Here is a 19,997-nt window from a genome sequence, read left to right on the forward strand (position 1 = left end):
CCAGGAACCCTGTTTGTAGCTGAGCGTTGGTGGCTCTGTGCCTTATTCCAAACAATACTGCTGTTTGGAAGATGCTATGGCAGGGATGTTCTTTCCTTGCCTCTCGAAAAACAGCTCAAATTCCAGGTCCTGAAAAACCCATCACAATAGATTTACTCCATACCTGGATTAGGACTTCCCGCCTCCACACACAAAGACGCATGCACACACACATCTACTGCACTGTAATAGCATCGCTTAAGTCTGTTCATCCACGTTCAGTACTTCACTGCTGGAGGGCAGGGAAGTATAACTCCCTTTAAAAACAAGGAATTGCTGACACACTTAGACTGCAGCAACTTGCCTGGTCACAAGTATTTCTGTCAAAATCTGCGGTTTGGGAGCTCTTGGCCCGTTTTTTGCACTTGGGATATCTCTGGCTGATGCCAAGTTCCTCTGGAGTTTCTTGGCCATATTTTATAGAGGTGGATTCTTTACACCTTGTTAGACCATTCTGGAGCATAAGTAATGGAGGGCCTAGTGATTTTGCGCTGGGTTAGTGGGGTATCTGAGAGAGGCAGCAGTGAAAGCGTTAACGTTGGGCAGGCTGGGGCTGGAAGCAGTTCTGGGCTGTATCGAGTGAGCTGGAATTCAGAGGAGTGAAGTTTCTGCCTTGGCACGAGCCCAGCTGGCAGAGAGGCTCTGAGCCCAGCCAGGTCAGAGAGAGCTAATAAAGTGCTGCGCCAAGGCCAATGAAAAGTTACAGTGAGTGCACTGAAGACCCTGGTACTCAGCACAGTGAAACAGCAGGCATTTGCCTTGACTCCCTTCTTTCCACGTCCGCTGTTAGCTGTCAGCGTGCTGCTCCCTCTCCATAGGGTTGGCTGGCATGAGAGAGTTTCCCTCTGCTTGCAAATCAAGCAAAAGTTAACAGTTTTAAATAGTTACCATGGGAGTATTTTGAAGTGGAGCTCACATCCACTCCTGGACCTACCATCTGTTGCATGCTTTATACAATCAGCCTGAACTACCAAAGAAACTGAGCCCTGCCTGCGGGGCCTGGCCTGCCATTGTGTGGGTGTTCCATTGGGAGGCAATGACTCCAGGAGGTAACAGAAAGTCAGAAAATGCTGACCCTGAATAGGAAGTTCATGAAGTTCTTCATCTCCTGCATCTCTTGCCACTGTTGCTGCCATGTGATTTATTTATTAACTGCTTGGTGTCGTCTTCTGAAGATGTTGATCAGATGCTAGATTTTCCTTTCAGAGGCAAAGGTAACGTGTATTTTATGACTTTTCTTTATTCTTAACGTTACTTGGTTTCTCTTACCCCTCTGAGGTTAGAACCCATAGGTGGGTGGAGGCGCCTCCTCAGAAGTAGCTGGCAGGGTAACATTCAGGTAAGCTCCTGTGCTTTAGTGTTTAGAGGACATAGAAAAATATTCATTACTATCACTTTAGGACTCTGCATTTAAAAACGAATTGTGATTCAGAGCTCATACAGCAAGCTGGCTGACACAAAGCCAGGTTTGGGAAGCTAGTGAGAAGAGTGACACAGCTGGGTGATGTCTTTTTGTATTGGGATGGTTGGTTGCTGTATGGGTTTAGGACCACATAGGCAGAGCTTACACATCAACAGCAAGAGAAGCCGGAAAGTTGCAGAGGAAAGTTCTTCACTTTCTCTTTTATCCATGGAGTCTAGTGTGCCCACAGCTATAGTACCTGAGTGTCGCTGCCTTTGAGATTACAATCGGAAACTTTCAAGTAAAACTCTTAAGCCATTTGAAGCACAGAATCATGGTATTTAGCATTAATCCCCTACTCAGCTCTTCAGAGTTAAGAGAGTGAAATCATTTTAAACTCTTAGTTCTAAGTACCTTCTCAAGGATAAGGTGTTCAGCAGTGGATTGTTGGGGGTGGCAGGAGCTCTGGGACAACAAAAAATCAAAAGCAAAGAAATTAAATTGGTGAGGGACCAAGGAGAGGGGATTACTTTGAAGACCACAAGTCTAGAAGACCACAAGAGTCAGGGTGTTGTTGCAGCTCGTTTCTGAACCCATAGCATAGGCACAAAGGCATGACTGGATAAGAAAACTGTGGATTTTCTTTGATGTGTGTCCTGGAACAGTACATTGATTTTGGAGATCTGGGTGCTTGTGGAGTCTGGACAAAGCAGTCCAACCCTGCAGGAGAGTGTGCTGCTCCCCGTCATTCCTATTCGGGTGCTGACAGTGCGTATGGCTCACATTGGGAACAGCATATCTGGCAAGTCAGAGGCCTGATATTGCTGTGTGATATCTTGGGGACTAGCAAGAGCCTCTGAAGAGAGAGGAACTGACTTGGGAAAAGCACAGTGGAGGACTGTAGTTCTGTATAGCTTAAGGTTGTAGTTTATGGCTTATGGTTTTCTACCATACTTCAGTCTGTCCTTAATACCAGTGTCAAGGTCATCCTCCCAACTTGAATTTTCCTCATGCATTTTATTCTAAAGTTTTTCACAACCCAGAGAATCTAGATTTTATTCAGGATGTTTCTTTCCCTTTTCCATTCTGCCTCCTGCCCAAGACAACTTTTTGAAATCTCAGAGCGTTACTGAATCATCACAGAACATTTCTGTAGGAGCATCACTGTTGGAAAGCTTCCACACTTCTCTTTGGGTGAATAAAACTAGGATTGTTATTCTATTACTGCAGGGACTTTGACTAGTAAAAACACTTCTCTGTGCTTGGTTTCTCCTGTTGTTGAGCTCCCCAGCTGACAGTCTGCTTGCTCAGTGCTTGGCTGTGTGTATATGTGTTGGTTCTTGGTATGTGATGTTTAATACCTGTCAGGCCTGTGCTGATGGGATGTGATGCAGGATTGTTTTCTCCTAGTGCTCAGTGGTGATCATTTATGTGGGAGAGGAAAGACATTGTTAAAAGAAATTGTGAGGCCAAAGGTATAAATGCATTTAAGAGGGAATTAAACAAAGGTAAGGAAGGAGAGTAACCCATTGCTTTTATGTCTGATGATGTAAATGCAGTATCTGGCTCAGGAAGTCCTGAACTGCTGTTTATATACGTGACTTTTTTCTCTTTGCCTAACCATCCTCTGCTGCCACTTTTGGAAACACAATTAAAAGGGCCTAAAGTGTGCACAGTAAGACAGTTTTTATGCTTTTAGGAGAGCCCCTGAGAGAACATTGTTTCCCCTGATCGGCATCTAGTTCTCTTTATTACTGCCCAGATTTTACGCAGGCTGTTCTGACCTAGGAAAGACTAAACTTTCTCATGTGACGGAGATCAGTGTTAGGTGAGAATGTCCTGGCCGAACATGCCTCTAAGGGAACTAATGTAGTATTTCAGCCAGGTTGAGAAAGCTTCAGGGCAAATGCTTTAGGTAGCAAATTTCTTGCATGTCCTTGAAGTTGGTCAACAGAACTGAAGCTGGAATTAAAGTATATTGTTCTGTACCATAGTATTTTGCAGCAGGGAATGTGGTCTTTAAATAGGAATAGCTGATCTATCATGTGGTCTGATTTCGGCCAGGGTCTTCAAAAGTTTATATGGTGGCAAGGAGCAGGGAGTGGGAATAGGACAGAGGCATTTTACTGTTTGGTTATCTATTCAAGTTCAGATTTCAGGTGTTAAGTTCCACAGACTGAATGCCCAATTGTGTTTGGAGTGTCTCAAGGTTACCATTATGATTTCGTTTCATCCCAAGAGAATCCAGTTCACATGTTCTGAGATTGTTCCACAATGTGAAGTAGTCACTGCGAACAGCTGGGACATTCACGCCAAAAGTGCACGCCTGCTCCAAGGGAAATAGTTTAGATGCACCCTAAGCTGCTTAGCTTTCCCCCATCAAGGAAAAGCATGCTAGGCATTGCCATATGCAGTGGTTGGGGGAGAGAATTTAAGTTTAGTTTGAGGACGGTACTGGAAATTTGGCAATGCTAAGCTCCAATACCCTGCAAGGTTAGTTCATCACATAACCTGCAGGGAATAAATTAACCCCTCAGGATCAGCTTCTCTATCTGTGTATGCAAAGGTGATGTTTTCCTGCTCCAGAGAGTTATAGCGAGAAAAAATCAGAAAATCTCAAAGTGTTTTAAACGCTGAGTTAGTAGAATCCCACATCAAGGATTTAGGGCTCCCAGTCTAGTTTCTGCCTTTCAACAGCACAAAGATGCTAGCTTATCAGTGACAGTAGCGTAGTAGCTCATAGGGATGCTGTTTCGGATGGGGACAAGTGTAGGAGGAACCAAAATGGTGACAAGACTCTTTTCACAAAAGTTTATAAAAGGCAGTATACAGTTAGTGGGACAGTTACTGAGCTAAGCAGCCTATGCACAGATGGAAGAAATGGGCCTGATCCAAATGTGTGTATCCTAAACTGATTTTTACAGTGACACCATGGGATCAGGATCATTACCTTATCTTCTAACGACATACTAACTTCTTTTTTTTTTCCTCCCCATTATTTTGGAGAGGGAAGAGAAAAGCTGTTGAGCTCAGATCGAGTTCTGACTCTGACTTTGGTCAACAGAGAGATATGCTGCTAGGGCATGCTTTTTTTTTTTTTTTTTTTTTTTTAATCTGGGAGCTTGGTATTGAATGCAGAACCCAAGTTGTTATAAAGACAGTACCTTTTCCAGCTCTTCACAATTCTCCTCTTGATCTCAGGTATTTTTATAACTTTTGAACAGCTTTAAAAAAGAACAAAAGCTGGAATAAACCGCGCCCACCTAACAGTCTCCTTGTTCTTTGTGCACTGATGTGTTCAAGGTGTTCTGCTAATATTTAACCAGGAAGCCAAAGCTAAAAAAGAGCTTCAGAGATGATCAGAACAAGCAGAAACCCTAAGAACAGTACTGAATAGCCAGAATACTGCAAGAGTGTAGAAACATTTTGATTCTCAACAGGGGGATTTAGAAACCAGCTGATAATCAGCTCCCTAAGACAGAGGAAGAGAAGAGGGGCAGAAGACAGGATCAGTCAGTAGGTTGACTGTGATGGCCTGTCATACCACATATATTAACTTAAGGTATGTCCTTGAGCTAGTTGGATATTGATAGCAATATAGCCATGGCATTGCAAACTTTCTGCAGGCTGTAAATATGTGAAGAAACTAGTGAACCCTGTGCTGCCACAGCTATAGTTCAGGTTAGCTTGGTTATGCTTGCACAAGCTGAAGTCTTATCTAGTCTGCATGGTAGATACATCCTAAGACCATGGCACTGTAATTTTCTTGAGGACTACTGTATGGAACTGACATGTGTCTGTCATACCTGATGCTTTTGGCAGCCCTTTCTGGATACAAACTCAGAAAGCTGCTGGCTTTTCCCAGAGTGCAAAGGCTGGAAATAGGTGCAGTACTATTATTTTCCTGAATTATGGAAATGAACTTATTTGAGTTGTGGGTATCTGTGACAGGACCAAAGGTTCCAGCTCTGCTCATATACCATCCACTGAATAACTCTGGGGGTTCCCAGCTGAGCTCTTGAAGTTGCTGCTGGAGTATTCACAACATGCGCATGGGCACTTTAAATGCAGGAGAAGATCTCAGCCTGCCTGAACTGTCTTTGCAAGAACAGCATGGTAATCAAATCCAGCTTGAATATTGAAGTTCACAGATTTTGACTTGATTTTGTTCTGATTTAGCTAATAAATATTGGCCTTGCCAATTCTCTTGGAGCTCCCTGATTGTCCACATATGTCTTCCATCACCCACTAGTGCATACCTTCAGTCAGGAGCTTGAGTTTCGACTCTGCTAGAGCTTTTTCTTACAATGGAAATGGTGGGCCTTTTGCATAGTTCAGTTTCTCTGATTTTATTCCATAGTTTTACTTTCCAGCTAATTAAAAAAACACACTGTTACAAGAACTTTATTTTTGAGGAAGGCTGGAGAAGATATGACTAATAAGGGAATCATAACAAGCAAGAGTCCAGGTTGCGATGGAGACAGTTATATATGATGTAAGAGGTATTGGGGTGGACACTGGAGGTAAACTGCTGATTTGAAATGTGAAGAAAGCGATTGCCAGCAAATTTGGCACTTTCTTGTCCTTTGCGTTTGAACTGTATGCCCCAGTAGGCTCACTGCAGCTTCTTGCTGCAGCATCACTGACCTGGTGGTTGGACTAGGAAGAGGAATTGTGTTCCAGACTGGCTGAGAGGAGCTGATAGCCGCTGTGCTTTGAGCTATGCCTGCAAAAGAGCATCTAATTGACCTTGCAGAACTGAACACAAAATTAAGTTGGCTGAGCACTGGGGAAAGAAAAAAAAACAAAACAAAACCAACAATGGCCCAAAGAGTGCAAGCCCAGGCTGCCAGCTTTGTAGAGAACGGGCTGCAAAGATTTCAGGACACTGGCTTGCACCTATGAGCATTTCTCAAAGGGAGGTGAGGGTACTATCTATAGAATAAATAACAAGGCTGTCATTGTGGGCTATAATTCCACTGAGGGCTTTCCATGCAGTCCAAATCTGCAAGCTAGAATCCCTTGAACCAGAGGCAAATTTAGCCCCACTGTCCAGAACTGCCATTTTTCTCTGCAGTGTAAATCCATGTTCCAGGTCCATTCCCAACAAATTCTTTTTGTTCCTTTGCTTTGCCTTCTGTGAGTGGGAAGAGAGGATGGCAGGGAGAAAAGGGGCTAAAGAAGCAGTGTGCTGCTCCTCCAAGCTCCAACCAATTGCCAGTGTGAGAGATTTATGGTTGATTGTACAGATGTTCCACAGCAACTGTGCTGAGAGCTGAGGGGTTTATGAGCTGCTATTTGGGGAGAAGTTTCCTTGACTGCTTAAATGTTTGCAGTCATGATGCCACTTTCCCTTATCCAAATGCTAATGTTTGCAGTATTTTTATAAAAAAGATGCATGACTCAGTTTACACGCTCCATTTTATAATGCTACCAGTGGATATAAAGCAGTTAATTTCTTCCCTGTGCTGGAGAGGAATTAAGATGTGATTTTTGAGGTGTCTCAGATGAACAGACATCTGTATGTTCAGCATTAAACTGAAAATGACTTTTGCTGAGGACATTGGTTTGCACATCCTTGTTCTTTACAGTGCTGTCACTGTCTTTGTCTCTGATCATGAGCCAGTCACTTATCTTTGTTTATTTTGCCATCAGCAGAATGGGGATTATGCTGACCCCCAGGGCATTTTAATGAATAACTCCTTTATGTTGCACATCCATAACACTTGTCACACATTGTCTCAACATAGTTTCCCCCCTTAAGGAATATCTGCACATATATGTTTATATTCTAAAAAGCATCAAGAACTACTAAATAACTTGCTGCTACCAAGGGATCAAGGAAAACCTGAAGATAGGAGAGCATCTCCAACCAGTGTTCCTGCCTGAAACAGTCTGTCTGTCTCTTTTCTGTCTAAAGCAAAGCAGCAGTCCTGGAGCACATATCTCTGCCCACAGAATAAATAACAGAAAGCTATGGCTGGCAATGCAAACAGCTCTGTATAAACTGCTCCCTCCTGGCTTTGCCACGGTTAGTTTGTGCGTCGCACTCTTGTCCCGGAGCTCCTTAATCCACAAGCTTTTTCCTTTTTCCAGCATAGCATGTCTCCCTGCTCCTGTTGAAACTGTTACATCTCTGACAGCTTCCTCCAACTTAGAGAAGAGCTTGCTTTGCGGACTGAAATACTCAGTATTCCGGGGAGACTTATATTATGGAAGAGACTTCAGAAGGGGATTTTGTTTTATCCAAAGCTCACTTAAAGGTGTAGATGTAAGGTGTAAGTCACCTTTCTTTGCTCTGGTATTTGACAGAGCAGGGTCCTGGGTAGAATATATTAAAAAAAAAAAAAATTGGAATTGCATAGTTTCATTGCCGAAAAGGAAATGGATTGTGCATTAAGGGTTACCGTGATTCCAGTTGTGCCTGAACTAATGCTGGAAATTGGTTAAACCCATTAAAAGATGTTTTACATTTTATGCTAAGTAGAAGAGCCGAAGTGGTGTGAAAGGACTCTTAAAAATACTCAGTTGGATCAAAGAATTTTCTTAACAGGATCAGTGAGGGATGGACTCAGGGTAGCTCCTCTGGCACAGGCCAGACAGCTCAGAATACAGCAGTGGCAAGGCGTAACTTGGCCTTGGCTGAGATCACTGGAGAAACTGTAACTTTGTGGAGACGAGAGTCCGGGGATCATTTGCAAGTCTTGGGGGGGGTTATGTATGTTTGTTTGTTTATTTGTTTGTTTTAGCCAGTGTAATAACTTATATTCAGTTGGTTTCTACTATGACATCCAACTTTCTCATCTCTGATTTTCCAAAGTTGAATCTCTTACCCTAGGTTTTTTTGGCCACTGCTATGCTTTGAGCTGGTGTTTTTGTGGAAGGAGTATTACAAACCCAAGTTCTTACTCTTGAGTTGGGCACCAGTCAGCTCAGAGCCCATCATTTTATATCTGAACTTAGGAGTGATTTTCTCCATACTCACTGCTGTATTTATCGACGCCATTTTCATTTGTTTCAAATGAGCAATGCATGTTCATCTACCATTTTATTGCCCTGTCACTCAGTCTTGTAAGTCCCCTATGGAGTTCCTCACAGGTTGCCATTGTCCTGTCTGCCCTGGAAAGCTTTAATCATTAGAAAACTTTCTCACCTCACCGATCTTTTCAGATCACTCGTGAGTATGTCGAGCAGTGCACACCCCAGGGCAGATCCCTGTGATTCCATGGTGACCTCTCTCTTTTGCAAGAATTGACTATTTGCCCCTACCTCTTCTAACCAGTCGTTAATCCTTGTAGAAACCCTCTCTCTTATCCCATGGCTGTTTACTTCATTTAAAAGCCTTTGGTGAGGAACTTAAAAGCTTTTTGGAAAGGGAAGTAGGCTCTCCCACATTTGTCCACGTGTTCATTGACCTTTTCAGACTCTTCCATGTTTGTAAGGCTGGATTTCCAATACAGAAGCCATACTGGCTCTTCCCAAGTAGGTCACGTTCATCTTGGGGGCCATGTTGTTGGATAAAGCCTGAGCTGTCTTTTGGAAAATGTTTTAGCCAGATACACATTGTGCTTCAGTAAAATCAGCTACTTGGTTTCATAAATGAGTGGGTGAATGCAGTAGACTGTCATACATAGAAGGGAAGTCTTGGTGATATAGTGGTCTCTGAGTTATAAGTTCTGGGAATTTGATTTCAGCCCTTTTGTAAGCAGACCCTGCAGTTCCAGAGTAGTCTTTTTCTGGTGTTTAACTCCAGCAGAGCTCACAGCTATCGTCAGTTATTATTGTTCATATATCACTGTATATGCCGTCTAGTGGTTATAATTAGAGGTAGGACACTTGGGACATTTTGCAACACTATTATTGGTCTGGCACTTCAGGCAAGTCACTAAACCTCTAGCTTTCACTATGTTGCCCAGCATCTTTCAGAGATGTATTGCAAGGTGTAATGAATGCCTGGGAAGATTTTTAAGATCCCTGGCTGAACAGTCTTCCGCAAGTGCTGAGTGTAATTACCGATATGGTTTAGGGCACACAGGAATGCTGCCTTGAGAGCTGTAAATGTAAGACTTGTATGAAAAGCAAGTAACAGTTGCTGGTATGACTGTGACTCTTGAGGCTCTTCTTTTTTAGCTGTTTTATTTTTGTAAATAAAACAACCATAAAAAAGCCACAGCTTGCACCAGTGTGTTCTACAGTGGCATCTGCAGTGCACAGAGCTCATCCAAACATATACAAAGAATTAAAATAAGGAAACAGCTATTCTAGCAGGCCTTACAATATTATAAACCTTTAAGAAATGGGACGCTATCTTGATAAATATTCATAGCCTTTCTCAGGTTGAACAAATACATAAAGCCTTGCTTTAGTTCTTAGTAACTGTTTACTAAGTTAGTTATATAAATCTATACTATATCCATACATATAGTATATGGATGTTCTGCCCAAAAATGGATGTTAAAATGCAACCCTGATGTTTAGGGCAGTAGCTGACGAGTAGGATAAAGGCAGCTTTAGAGACCATGGTTTTGCATTTTTGTGAGTGCTGCCATGTAATCACTGGCCAGGGAGATCTTAGAGGGGAACATTCAACAAAACATCTCATGACTTCCAGTAAAAGCAATAGCAAGTTTCCATAGTTGAAACTAGACAAAGTTTGAATAAAAAGAAAATGCATCTTTGGGAGTTAAGATAACTGCTCATGATGAGAACATCTAGAACATGGTGAATCATTCAGCGCTTGGATCCTCTTGCTATATTATCATATTAGATATATCTTCTGATCTTTCAGTCTTAGCTCACACAGAAGTTTTAGGCTGGAGAGTAGGAATCCCAATAGGAAATAATAGATTATTAGAACAATTCCATTCTGACTTATAAATTCCAGAATTTGGAGGATTCCTTGCAGAGAGCCTGTTTCTCCCACCCACGCTCTGGTCTTTTGCCCTGTGCTTTCCTGCTTAATCTACTAAGAGCCTAGGATTTACTAAAGCTCTCTCTATTCTTGAGCCCTGTTGGGCCCCATATTTAGCTCTCACATGTGCTTGTGCTAGACAGTAATGGTCTCCTTTGCTTTATGAAGACTCTCAGAGCTTTGAAGCTTTCCCATCTTTCTCAGACAGAAACTGAGCACTGATTCTTGTGCCGTTCCAGGGTTTAGGAGGTCTAGGTTTGAACTACAGCATCCAGGCAAGGGTTCAGCCAGTTCTGAACAGAATTTTCTGTTCTCTGACAAATTTGCCTATCTTAAATGAATGTGCTTCTCTAACCCATCTCTTCTGGGTCACATTCTTCACCATGAAGTGCTGATGACAAGAGGGGCAATTGGAGCACAAAAGAACCACTGGCTGGGTTGCCTGCAGGCAATTCTTCAAAGTTGTTTTAAAATAGAGACGAGTGGAGTTTTCAATCTTCTCAGAAACCAGCCCTTTTATTTTGGGACACTACAGCAGGCATTATTACTATACTTAGACAGAGAAGGAGAGTGTTGTGAGCTATAGCTGCATCAGAGAATACGGTAATGCTTAGCGCTTAAAATGGAGATTTCAGGTTTTGCAGTGCAGTAGCTGTTCATAATGCAAACTGTTAAATAGCAGGTGTATCTGAAAGAAACCTAGAAACCTTTCTCCATCTTAAATTATTCTGCTCTGTATTTTCTTATATGTGTTGGTTTCTGTATTCTGATTCCAAAGGCTTAAAATTGTCTTCTTCAGATTCAAACAAGCCCGAGAGAAGCATATGAATGACAAACACTGCTTTCTAGTATTGGCTAAAGCTCAAAGTGTGGACAACAACTTATATCTTATAAACTGTCATACAAATAATAGTTTGACTTACAGTACTGTGTGCAGCTTCAGGGACTGCTTGTGCTGTAAGTCAACTGACAAAGGTTGTTATACAGGCATTAGGAGGCAGTGTCCAAGTCTTGAATTCTCTGTCAAGTCATTTTGTTTCTGCAGGAATTTCATGACTTTTTTTTTTTAACTAATCCTTCAGAGATTAATAGCCCAGTCAGTAATGTCCATCTTTTCTTTGGTTGTAAATTCAACAGGTTTTGATCCTGTATCTTTAGGGTGATGTCTCTCACTGCAGCTAAACTGATCTAATACCAACGAGCGAAAAGAACAGTCCCATTCTTTCATGCTCTGCCATATGTCCTCATCCATTCCCATGTCCTGACGCTGATGTCTTTCTGACCCAAAGCAAAGACAGTTCAACAAGCTGAACCAGCAGAAAACTTGCTTTGGTTAGTCTTCTGTTTCATTAATGAGCTGAAATAATTAACCATGGGTTCAGATCATAGACTCTCAGAATAATTTAGGTTGGAAGGGACCTCGGGAGGTCATAATGGCCCAAATCTTCTCCTTAAGCAAGGCCAGATTTAGAATTGTGTTAGATTGCTCACAGCTCATATGAGAACAAGAAGCCTGGGGCAGGGATTTTTCTCAGTGGCAGCAAACTGTTGATTTTTGGAAGTGAGGTGGCCCAACTTAACTTTGTGAAAATTTGGCTCCTTTGTGTGGCTCTCTGTGGGGTCAAGACAAGCAGCAGTGATGGTGCAAGGGAGAAGGAAGGGGGATGCTCCCTGGCAGCTGCTTATTGTTAGGCTGGCTTAGCTGTAGTGGTTGCTCAGGAGAACTGGCACTGTAAACAGCTGAAAAAAGACCCAATAAATTGAAACTTTGAGCAGTTAACAATATGTGGGAAGTGGTTTACAGCTGTGAGACGAGCACAGTTGCTGGGCATCATGAGCAAAGATTTGGTGCAGCAGTGAACGTTGCTGCTGCTTGACAGACACCAGTGCTGGTTTGTGCTCCGGTAAGGCAAGCAGGACTGAGTGCTCTGCATCGCTCCCTCCTGGTGTTCAGTTTGGAGCATTTCCTTTGCTGCTGTGTCAGCCACGTTGTTTTGGGGAACTCTTATGCTTTTCCTTAGGAGTTTTGCAACCAGGATTTTCCCACTGGTGAGCTGTGGAGCAGAGGTGGTCTTGCTTTACACTGAAGTTGGTAGCACATCTTGTGTGGTTCTTGACCAGATGGGGAGATCCCTATAACATCAGACACTAAACTCCTGAAGGAAAATTAACAGACATCTGAAGAAAACTTCAGGATCCTTTAGGAAACATCCAGTCACTGGAAGTGGTTATAAATACCTCAGTAACAAGACAACAGTTGGATCAGTCAGAAACTGTTTTTGTGACTGCATAGTTACAGTTCAAATACAGCTGGCAGGATTGCTCCATTTTGAAGTGGCTGATGTCTCCTTCTTGTAAAATTGATTGCATGCAGCTCAGTACATCTGGTAGAAACAAGAGAAAAGAATTAGCACAGGCTGGTGTTTTCTCAGATTCTAGTTAAAATAAAACTGAAAGCCAGACAAGCCTGCTGAATAATGTCAGATCATGGGATTACAAGACCCTGCTTCATTAAATCACTCCAGATCACAAAAAAATGAGTGTGTGCGTTATGTAAGCCTCATTGAAGCAAAGAGAATGTGTATATTCAGCAATGCTCTCAAGTAGTATATTCAACAATACTGTTGGATACAAAACAGCAGTCTGGGTTTTTTTAAGTTTATTTATGCTCTGAATTGACTGCACATTTAAATGTAACTTAGTCTGTTTCATTTAACAGTCTTCTCACCTATAACAGCACTTCCATCCCCGAGGGAGCCACAGCTGAATGTGCTAATGTGAGAGTACAGAAAATTATTCACTGCTTCCAGTGCTGGGGCCTCAAACTGCTTCTCCCTTCAGAGAGGCTTTGGATAGTGTTTGCCAGTAGAGGCTGGCTGTTTTGTAGCAACCGTCTCCAAACTGACCCAGGGAACTTCATGGGAAACTCCTCTGAAATTTCTGAATGAAATGAGTTTTCTTAATGTATTGTACACTTGTACATTGTGCTTGCTTTTATTTCTCTACAAGTAAAGCAGCGATTCTTTGAGCTTGGCAAATTAACATTACCCTGAATATCTTTACCATTGAAGTGGGAAATAGAATTTTCTAGCATTTATTCTTACAAAAGAAGAAATAATTCTTATTACAAAATTATATAAGAGAAACATAGTGAAAGCTTGCAAATTTTGAGTTCACCCTGATGTCAGTCGTATCTTGACTGGCACTAGGATTTCTCTGAGACATTTTGTAACCCTGGAAGTCAAGGATGCAGTTCAGCACCTCTCTGTCCACTGCATCCTAACTTGACCATTTCTTTATTTTTTGCCAGTAGCACTCTGAGATTTTCTGGTTGCTTCACAGCTTGTCTACAGAATCCTCAATTTCCCTTCAAAGCTAGAGAAACCTCGTTGTCCTACGCCTTTGTTTAGACCCTTAGTCTTTGTAAGAATTGCAAATGAAATGCCACCAGCTTTGTTTTACACATCCCTTTGATGTTTAAAAGTTTCTTTGAAGTACTGACTCTTCTACATGTGTTTATCCTTGTACTGTCAACTCACAGGATTTTTGCAAATCCTTTATTATGAATATTTCTCCCCTGAGATCACCCATGCACATGTACGGTTGCAGGGCACAGTGATTCAGCTATCAGTAGCTATCCCATCCCTGTTGTTCCCCTCTACCAGCACAGCTCTGTGTCAGAGATCTTGTGTTACACTGTCACCTGTAGCAGATGACACTGTGTCCTGGAAAACAGTCAATTGTAAGAAGCACTAAAATCACATTGGTGCTGTTGTATTTCTTTTTTTGCCAGCAAAGTTAGTGTTTCCGATAATATTATAATCTCAAACATATACTAATAAAACCTTATGACTCTACTTCCATAGCCATTCTCTATATCTCCCTGGCACAAAAAGACTTTACTTTAGAAGTTGGGTAACATTACTGAATGACTGTTTACTTACCTTTTGCACCCTTTACAGAACCCTAGTTGCACAAAAGCAAGAAAATAAAAGTTATGGGTACCATAAGTCTTATCTTGCTCATATAACAAATATAATGGAGCTAGCTCATGGATGCACTGTGCATTGTGTTATTTACATCACTGCAAAGTGAGTGCAGGGTGGGTGTAAACCACCTGCAAGACAACCACAGAACATTTTGCACTTTAGTTTTTGTGCAAGTTATTCATGTAAGTACCCAAGTGCTCACTGAGGGTAGGGCAGTGACAACAAGTTTCATCATTTCATAGCAGTGAGCTAAAGTGTACACAAGATTTACTAAAGATAGCAGTACATTTTGGCAGAGGGAGGATTGGAGCCTGGACCTTTTCTGCTGTAGCTCTTGACCTGCGTGTCCTAAACATACCTCTGCTAGAAGACGTTGCTGTGGCATTTAGTTCATAGACTGGGAGTTAGATTCCCTTTGCCCTCCTGGACTCACTGGCCTCTCTGACCATCCCCTCCAGCAGTGGAGCTGTCCCCTGGCACTGCGTACGAAACAGAAATGCTGAAGTGGCTGAAAGCTGAGTTTCCCAGAGAGAACCTGGACCTGAAGGAATGCCTCGTCTGAGTTTCCATATTCTTGAAGTGTGTTAGTCCTGCATTGCAATATACAGATTTGTCCTATTTTAGAGCTGAGTGAACTAATTTCTCAGGCTTTCTTGGACCTGAAAGCCAGGTTCCTATCTAGTCTCAATGGAGAGGGCACGGTAAGACTCCAGAGTCAAAGCTGGTGAATGAAATAGAGTCAAATCAGAAGAACAAAGTGGAGTCTCCCCTCTCCAGTGGCTTGTTCATGTAAGGCCAAAATAAGATGCCACTGATGGAACATTATACAGATTTTTCACATAATAACCATGTCATTTGCTTAGTCTGTGCTTTGGTCAGCAGTGAAGTGGTTAACAATGCCATCAGCTAACTGCCCTATGTCTGGAATATCTCCTGACTTATGTCTTGCTGCTGTCATCCCACAGCCCACTGATCTTCTGCAGACCTCTAAAAAGTTGGACTCAGCTCAGCTTGCTTCTTCGGAGCTATAGGCAGGAAACAGCTTTTCTGTGCCACGGGAATGAGTCCTTGCTCAGAATAACTGATCATAAAGCTCTCTTTAGAAAAACCTTAAAACATTGCTTATATACACTCAGTTGTGCCACCATCAGTGTGTTGCATCCTATCCTGATATCATTCTTTCATTCCATTCTGTTTCCTTTGCCAAGATTTCTTCTTAATTATAGCATACTTCAAAGGACTTTTTTTCAAATTCAGAGCCCCGTTTTCAAATGCACATTGAGGTCTCAAGGTCTGGCAAACAAGACATCCTAAAGGTCACTGTGCGTTTTTCAAAATCTAGGAGGGTTTGGGTTTTTTTTCTTTTTAACAGAAGTTTAAATTTGAAGAAAACATTCATCTGGCCAGCTCATCTCCAGCCTGAGGCAGAACTTGGCAAAGGCAAATAACCAAATTTAGTGGGATTGTGGGTAAATACACCTGAGACCTGGTTTTGTCATGGAAGGCTTGAGAAGATAAGAAGGAACGGACCATGTGCTATCTACCAGCAGATGTTATCACTTCACTTACCTCTGGCAGTACCTGAGAGGAGCAGGTCAACTTATGTAACTAGGATGAGCCGTTACTTTAGACCATGAGTAGTGGTCTTTGCAGACATCAAGGATGGAGCCAGCGTCTTCCATTGCACTTCACTGGTAATTTAGGGACAGAGCAAATTTGACGTCTGCTTTGAGAGAGGGGATTTCCAGCACAGCACTGACTCTGTGACTGTCAGGCAGGTCTTGACTGATCCTTCTAGGAATGCTTTCAGTGCATTTTACATGATCTCTGACAGGTCACCACTCGCATAAGTGAAAGGTGTAGGTGCCAGTTATTTTCAGGAAGAAGTTATGGCTGGAAGCATGATCCTTCTGGAGCTCAGTCCATCCAGGCTAAGCCACAGTATCCCATGGTTCAAGTGCTGAACCAGGAATCAGTGCACTTGTTTTTTATTCTGGCATGGAGAGCAACAGCCTGTGTATTCAGGGGACTAATACTGCAGGGTTTTCCTTGACACTGTTTAAAGATGGAGGCTGCTCTTGTTTTGATTCTCGCCTGATTTAATTATATTTACTTTTTCTCTTTTTATTTCAGTTGTGATTCCAAAGAGCCCTTTACCTGCCTCCGAAGTAAACTCGGAGAAACCTAGCATGCACAGTAGCACAAAGACTGTTTTGGGGCATCAACAAGGGCAAAGGCGTCGCAAAACAGGGAAGAAGCGTGGTCGAACGACCAAAGCACTAATGCATCACCCCATGCCTACACCCTCCAAGTCAGTGGAGCCTTTGAAATTCCCCAGAAAGAGAGGCCCAAAGCCTGGCAGTAAGGTAAAAGCTGATGCTGATACAGGCGGGTGAAAAGCAAGTGCTGCAAGTTCTGCCATGGGATGGTGCATGCGTGTGTTTGTGCACGTTTGTCTCAGCCTTTGGCTATCTGACTGCAGCAACTAGGAGCCCAAAGGGGTATACGGGGCTGGGAATATCCCTTAGAGTCCAGCCTCAGAGTCTTAGAGAAAGTCTGTGTCTAAAAAATCATTTCCATCAAGAAGCTTTGTCTTTGGATCTGCATTAGCTGTGGAGTGGCATGGCAGATGCTGTGGTCATGACAGGATGGCCAAACAGTGGAATAACCTTCTCTGTCTATCATATGTACCTAATCTAAGTCAAGCAGAGGTGCAGGTCTCAGCCTTGTTATTTTTTCAGGATCATGATTTATAAAATATACACATGCTGATTATGGAGGTTCCCAAGACTCCCCATCATCACCATCAGAAATGTGTCATGTTCCACAGTGCCTTGTCTGTTGGATGCAGAGAAGAGAGTGTAGTGATCGTGGGTGGTAAAGGAGAACAGGGGTAAAAGGAGAAATCTCCTCATCTTTTTCTGCAGAGGAAACCTAGGACATTGCTGAATCCAGCACCCACATCTCCAACAACCAGTACCCCAGAACCAGATACAAGCACTGTGCCCCAAGACGCTGCTACAATCCCCAGCTCTGCTATGCAGGCACCCACAGGTAAGGGTCTTGAATCACATTCTTGAAAAGATGATACAGTTAGAAGCTACATCATTCAGAAAGTGACACATCAAGATACTCCCTTTTCTTCATAAACCAGCAAGCATTACAACTCCAGAAACAAAAAGAGTGGCTTAATACAGAGTGTGGCTAGAGGAAAAGAGAGACATACAAGTTCTGATCGCCTTTTCTTTTATCTCTTTTTCTGTATCAGAAATACAGAGTCATAGGAAGGTAGCAAGTCCATTTGGTCAGTACAAAGACCCTTTTTCCTGAGTTACCATGCACACGTTAGTGACTCAAAAGCTCTGGAAGGGGAGTTCTTGTGACCCATCGTGCCTAGAGACAGTGTTGTGTGCAGCACCTCTCTTGTGAGATCAGAGTACCGGATCTCTCAGATCATTCCAGAAACAGTTGCTGAAGCTACAGCAAGGTTCAGAATAACTCCTGCTGAATGACAATGGCAAATGGTCTGTTCAACTTTAGCCAGGATATCAAGGCAATCAGAATAACTGGACAAGAGGGAACAGGAAAGGTGTAGGAGCAGCCAGTGCAGAGTATATGCTCTGCTGCAGCTTTGAGATATAGCTGAAGATGAATCTGGGAAGGAAAGTCTAATGCAAACCTGCATTTTATATGTTCTGTCAAGCAATGAATATGGACTGAGCTCTCTGTTTCCCCAAAACATAATTGGCCAATTTTCAGAGGAACCTAAAGAACCCGATTTCCCCAAACTCTAGGAGGGTCTGTGAAAAGTGGGGGCTGCTTCAGCACCTTTGAACATCTCAGCCATGCTTTCTGGCTGGCGTGGGAACCACATTGCAACCTGCTTTTGGGAGCTTGAACACTGGGGAAAAAACAGGAAAAATAGTAGCAGCTTGGAAGATGAGTGTGAGCCAGGCAGTTTTTGGAGATAATTCCCTTCTAGATGGGACTCTGCTGTTAGGTTGCAGACAGACAGTCATGATGAATCCCCCGTGTGAGTGGTCTGACAGTCTTAAAACCTGGGCATCTCTCAGGTTGGCTTTTAGGCATCCGTTTCTTGCTTTCTTGAGTGGGTTAATGGCAAACATATCTCTCATCTTGGCAGTTTGCATTTACTTGAACAAGAACGGCAGCACTGGGCCCCATCTAGACAAGAAGAAAGTTCAGCAGCTGCCTGACCATTTTGGACCAGCTCGGGCTTCTGTTGTCCTGCAGCAGGCAGTGCAGGCCTGCATTGATTGCGCTTATCATCAGAAAACCGTCTTTTCCTTCTTAAAACAAGGCCACGGGGGAGAGGTCATCTCAGGTGAGAATTGGCCTACAGTACTTTGCCTTCAGAGGTATCATAGCAAGAAATTTCTCATTGGAAGCTGTGTCTTCTGAAGCTTTATATAGTCATGGGCCACAAGCAGACAGAAGATTTCTGTCTTCTCTTTCTTGCCAAGCATTTGTGTCAGTGAAGCAACAGCTAACGGGTGACTCAGAGCAAAGTCTTCCTGGTAGTATGTCCTCCAGACACAGCTGCTGGAGAAAGCAATATGCAGCCGTTGTCTTAGCCTGGGGAGCATTATACTTCACCTGTCACCCCCTCAGGATTGCCTGAACCCCCAGGAGGAAACGGAAAGGGTGGGGTTTTCAGAACTTCTAATGAAAAGAAATGCCCTAAAGCTTCTCCTCCCCTTTCTGAGTTTTAATTGTATTTTTAAGCCCATGTTTTCCCAGATGTTGGGACTACAGGCCCCTCCTTGAATGCCTTTCCATTGCCTTTAACACAGCTTCTCAGACACTGCAAACTCATACCTAATATTGGGTGCAGCAGACTGGTTTTAGCCTGTCCCAGGGAAGTGAGCTCGCCAGCGTTCAGCCAGAGGAAGGCAGTGGCTTTTGTTTGCTCTAGTCTAGACCAGTGATGCTGAGATACAGAAGCTGGCTGTGCAGCCCTGGGCGTAGTCTCCTGCCTTTGCTGGGGGTTTACGTGTTGGGCTCTGTTTGTTTCTGTCTCCAGCTGTGTTTGATCGGGAACAGCACACTCTGAACCTGCCAGCAGTAAACAGTATCACCTACGTCCTCCGCTTCCTGGAGAAACTCTGCCACAATCTTCGCAGTGACAACCTCTTTGGGAACCAGCCTTTCACTCAGAACAGCCACATGCAGCGCTCACACGAGTACGACCACGACAGGTATCTACCAGGTAGGAGCTGGGGCGGGGGTGGTATTGTAGGGACCCCAGATGCTCCATGTCTTAACCCAGATTTTATCCTTTATCTCAGGGAGCAGGAGTGTGTTTTCCAGAGCCCTCTCTGCAGAGTTCATTGCACAACACCTAGTGTCATGCACATGCCCTCAGGGATCTTTTTGCTCAGAATTCAAGCTGCTGTATTTTTTTCCTGTCAGTCTGATTACCGTCTGTGCCTGTAGGTTTCCGCTCATCCATGCTGTCTCACTGTCTTTCCTTCTCTCCTTGCCCCCCAGTCCTTCCCACTTCCTGTAATCTGATTATAGTGACTTCATCCAGTTAGGAATTAAGGTGAAAATCTCTGCATAAGAAACAGAAGAGTGATAACTTGCAGCAGGTAAAATATAATTAGAAATTAAATTAACTCCTACCAGAGCGATT

General features: G+C 43.1%; 1 protein-coding gene across 5 annotated transcripts in view; it reads left to right on the plus strand.

Moving 5' to 3' along the window:
* Window positions 1–19,997, plus strand: part of SCMH1 (Scm polycomb group protein homolog 1) — an 81,848-nt gene that overhangs the window by 41,382 nt on the left and 20,469 nt on the right. For 3 of the 5 annotated variants that reach the window (XM_026076328.1, XM_026076327.1, XM_026076332.1), the window contains 4 exons: window positions 16,475–16,707; window positions 17,269–17,395; window positions 18,486–18,686; window positions 19,386–19,560. In XM_026076328.1, the coding sequence (XP_025932113.1) occupies window positions 16,475–16,707; window positions 17,269–17,395; window positions 18,486–18,686; window positions 19,386–19,560 (736 nt within the window). Of the gene's footprint in view, window positions 1–16,474; window positions 16,708–17,268; window positions 17,396–18,485; window positions 18,687–19,385; window positions 19,572–19,997 lie in introns of all 5 variants that reach the window. The other 2 variants (XM_026076330.1, XM_026076331.1) reach the window with 1 other exon arrangement.

Source organism: Apteryx rowi, unplaced genomic scaffold (genome assembly GCF_003343035.1).
Source record: "Apteryx rowi isolate R43461 unplaced genomic scaffold, aptRow1 scaffold_43, whole genome shotgun sequence".
NCBI lineage: Eukaryota > Metazoa > Chordata > Aves > Apterygiformes > Apterygidae > Apteryx > Apteryx rowi.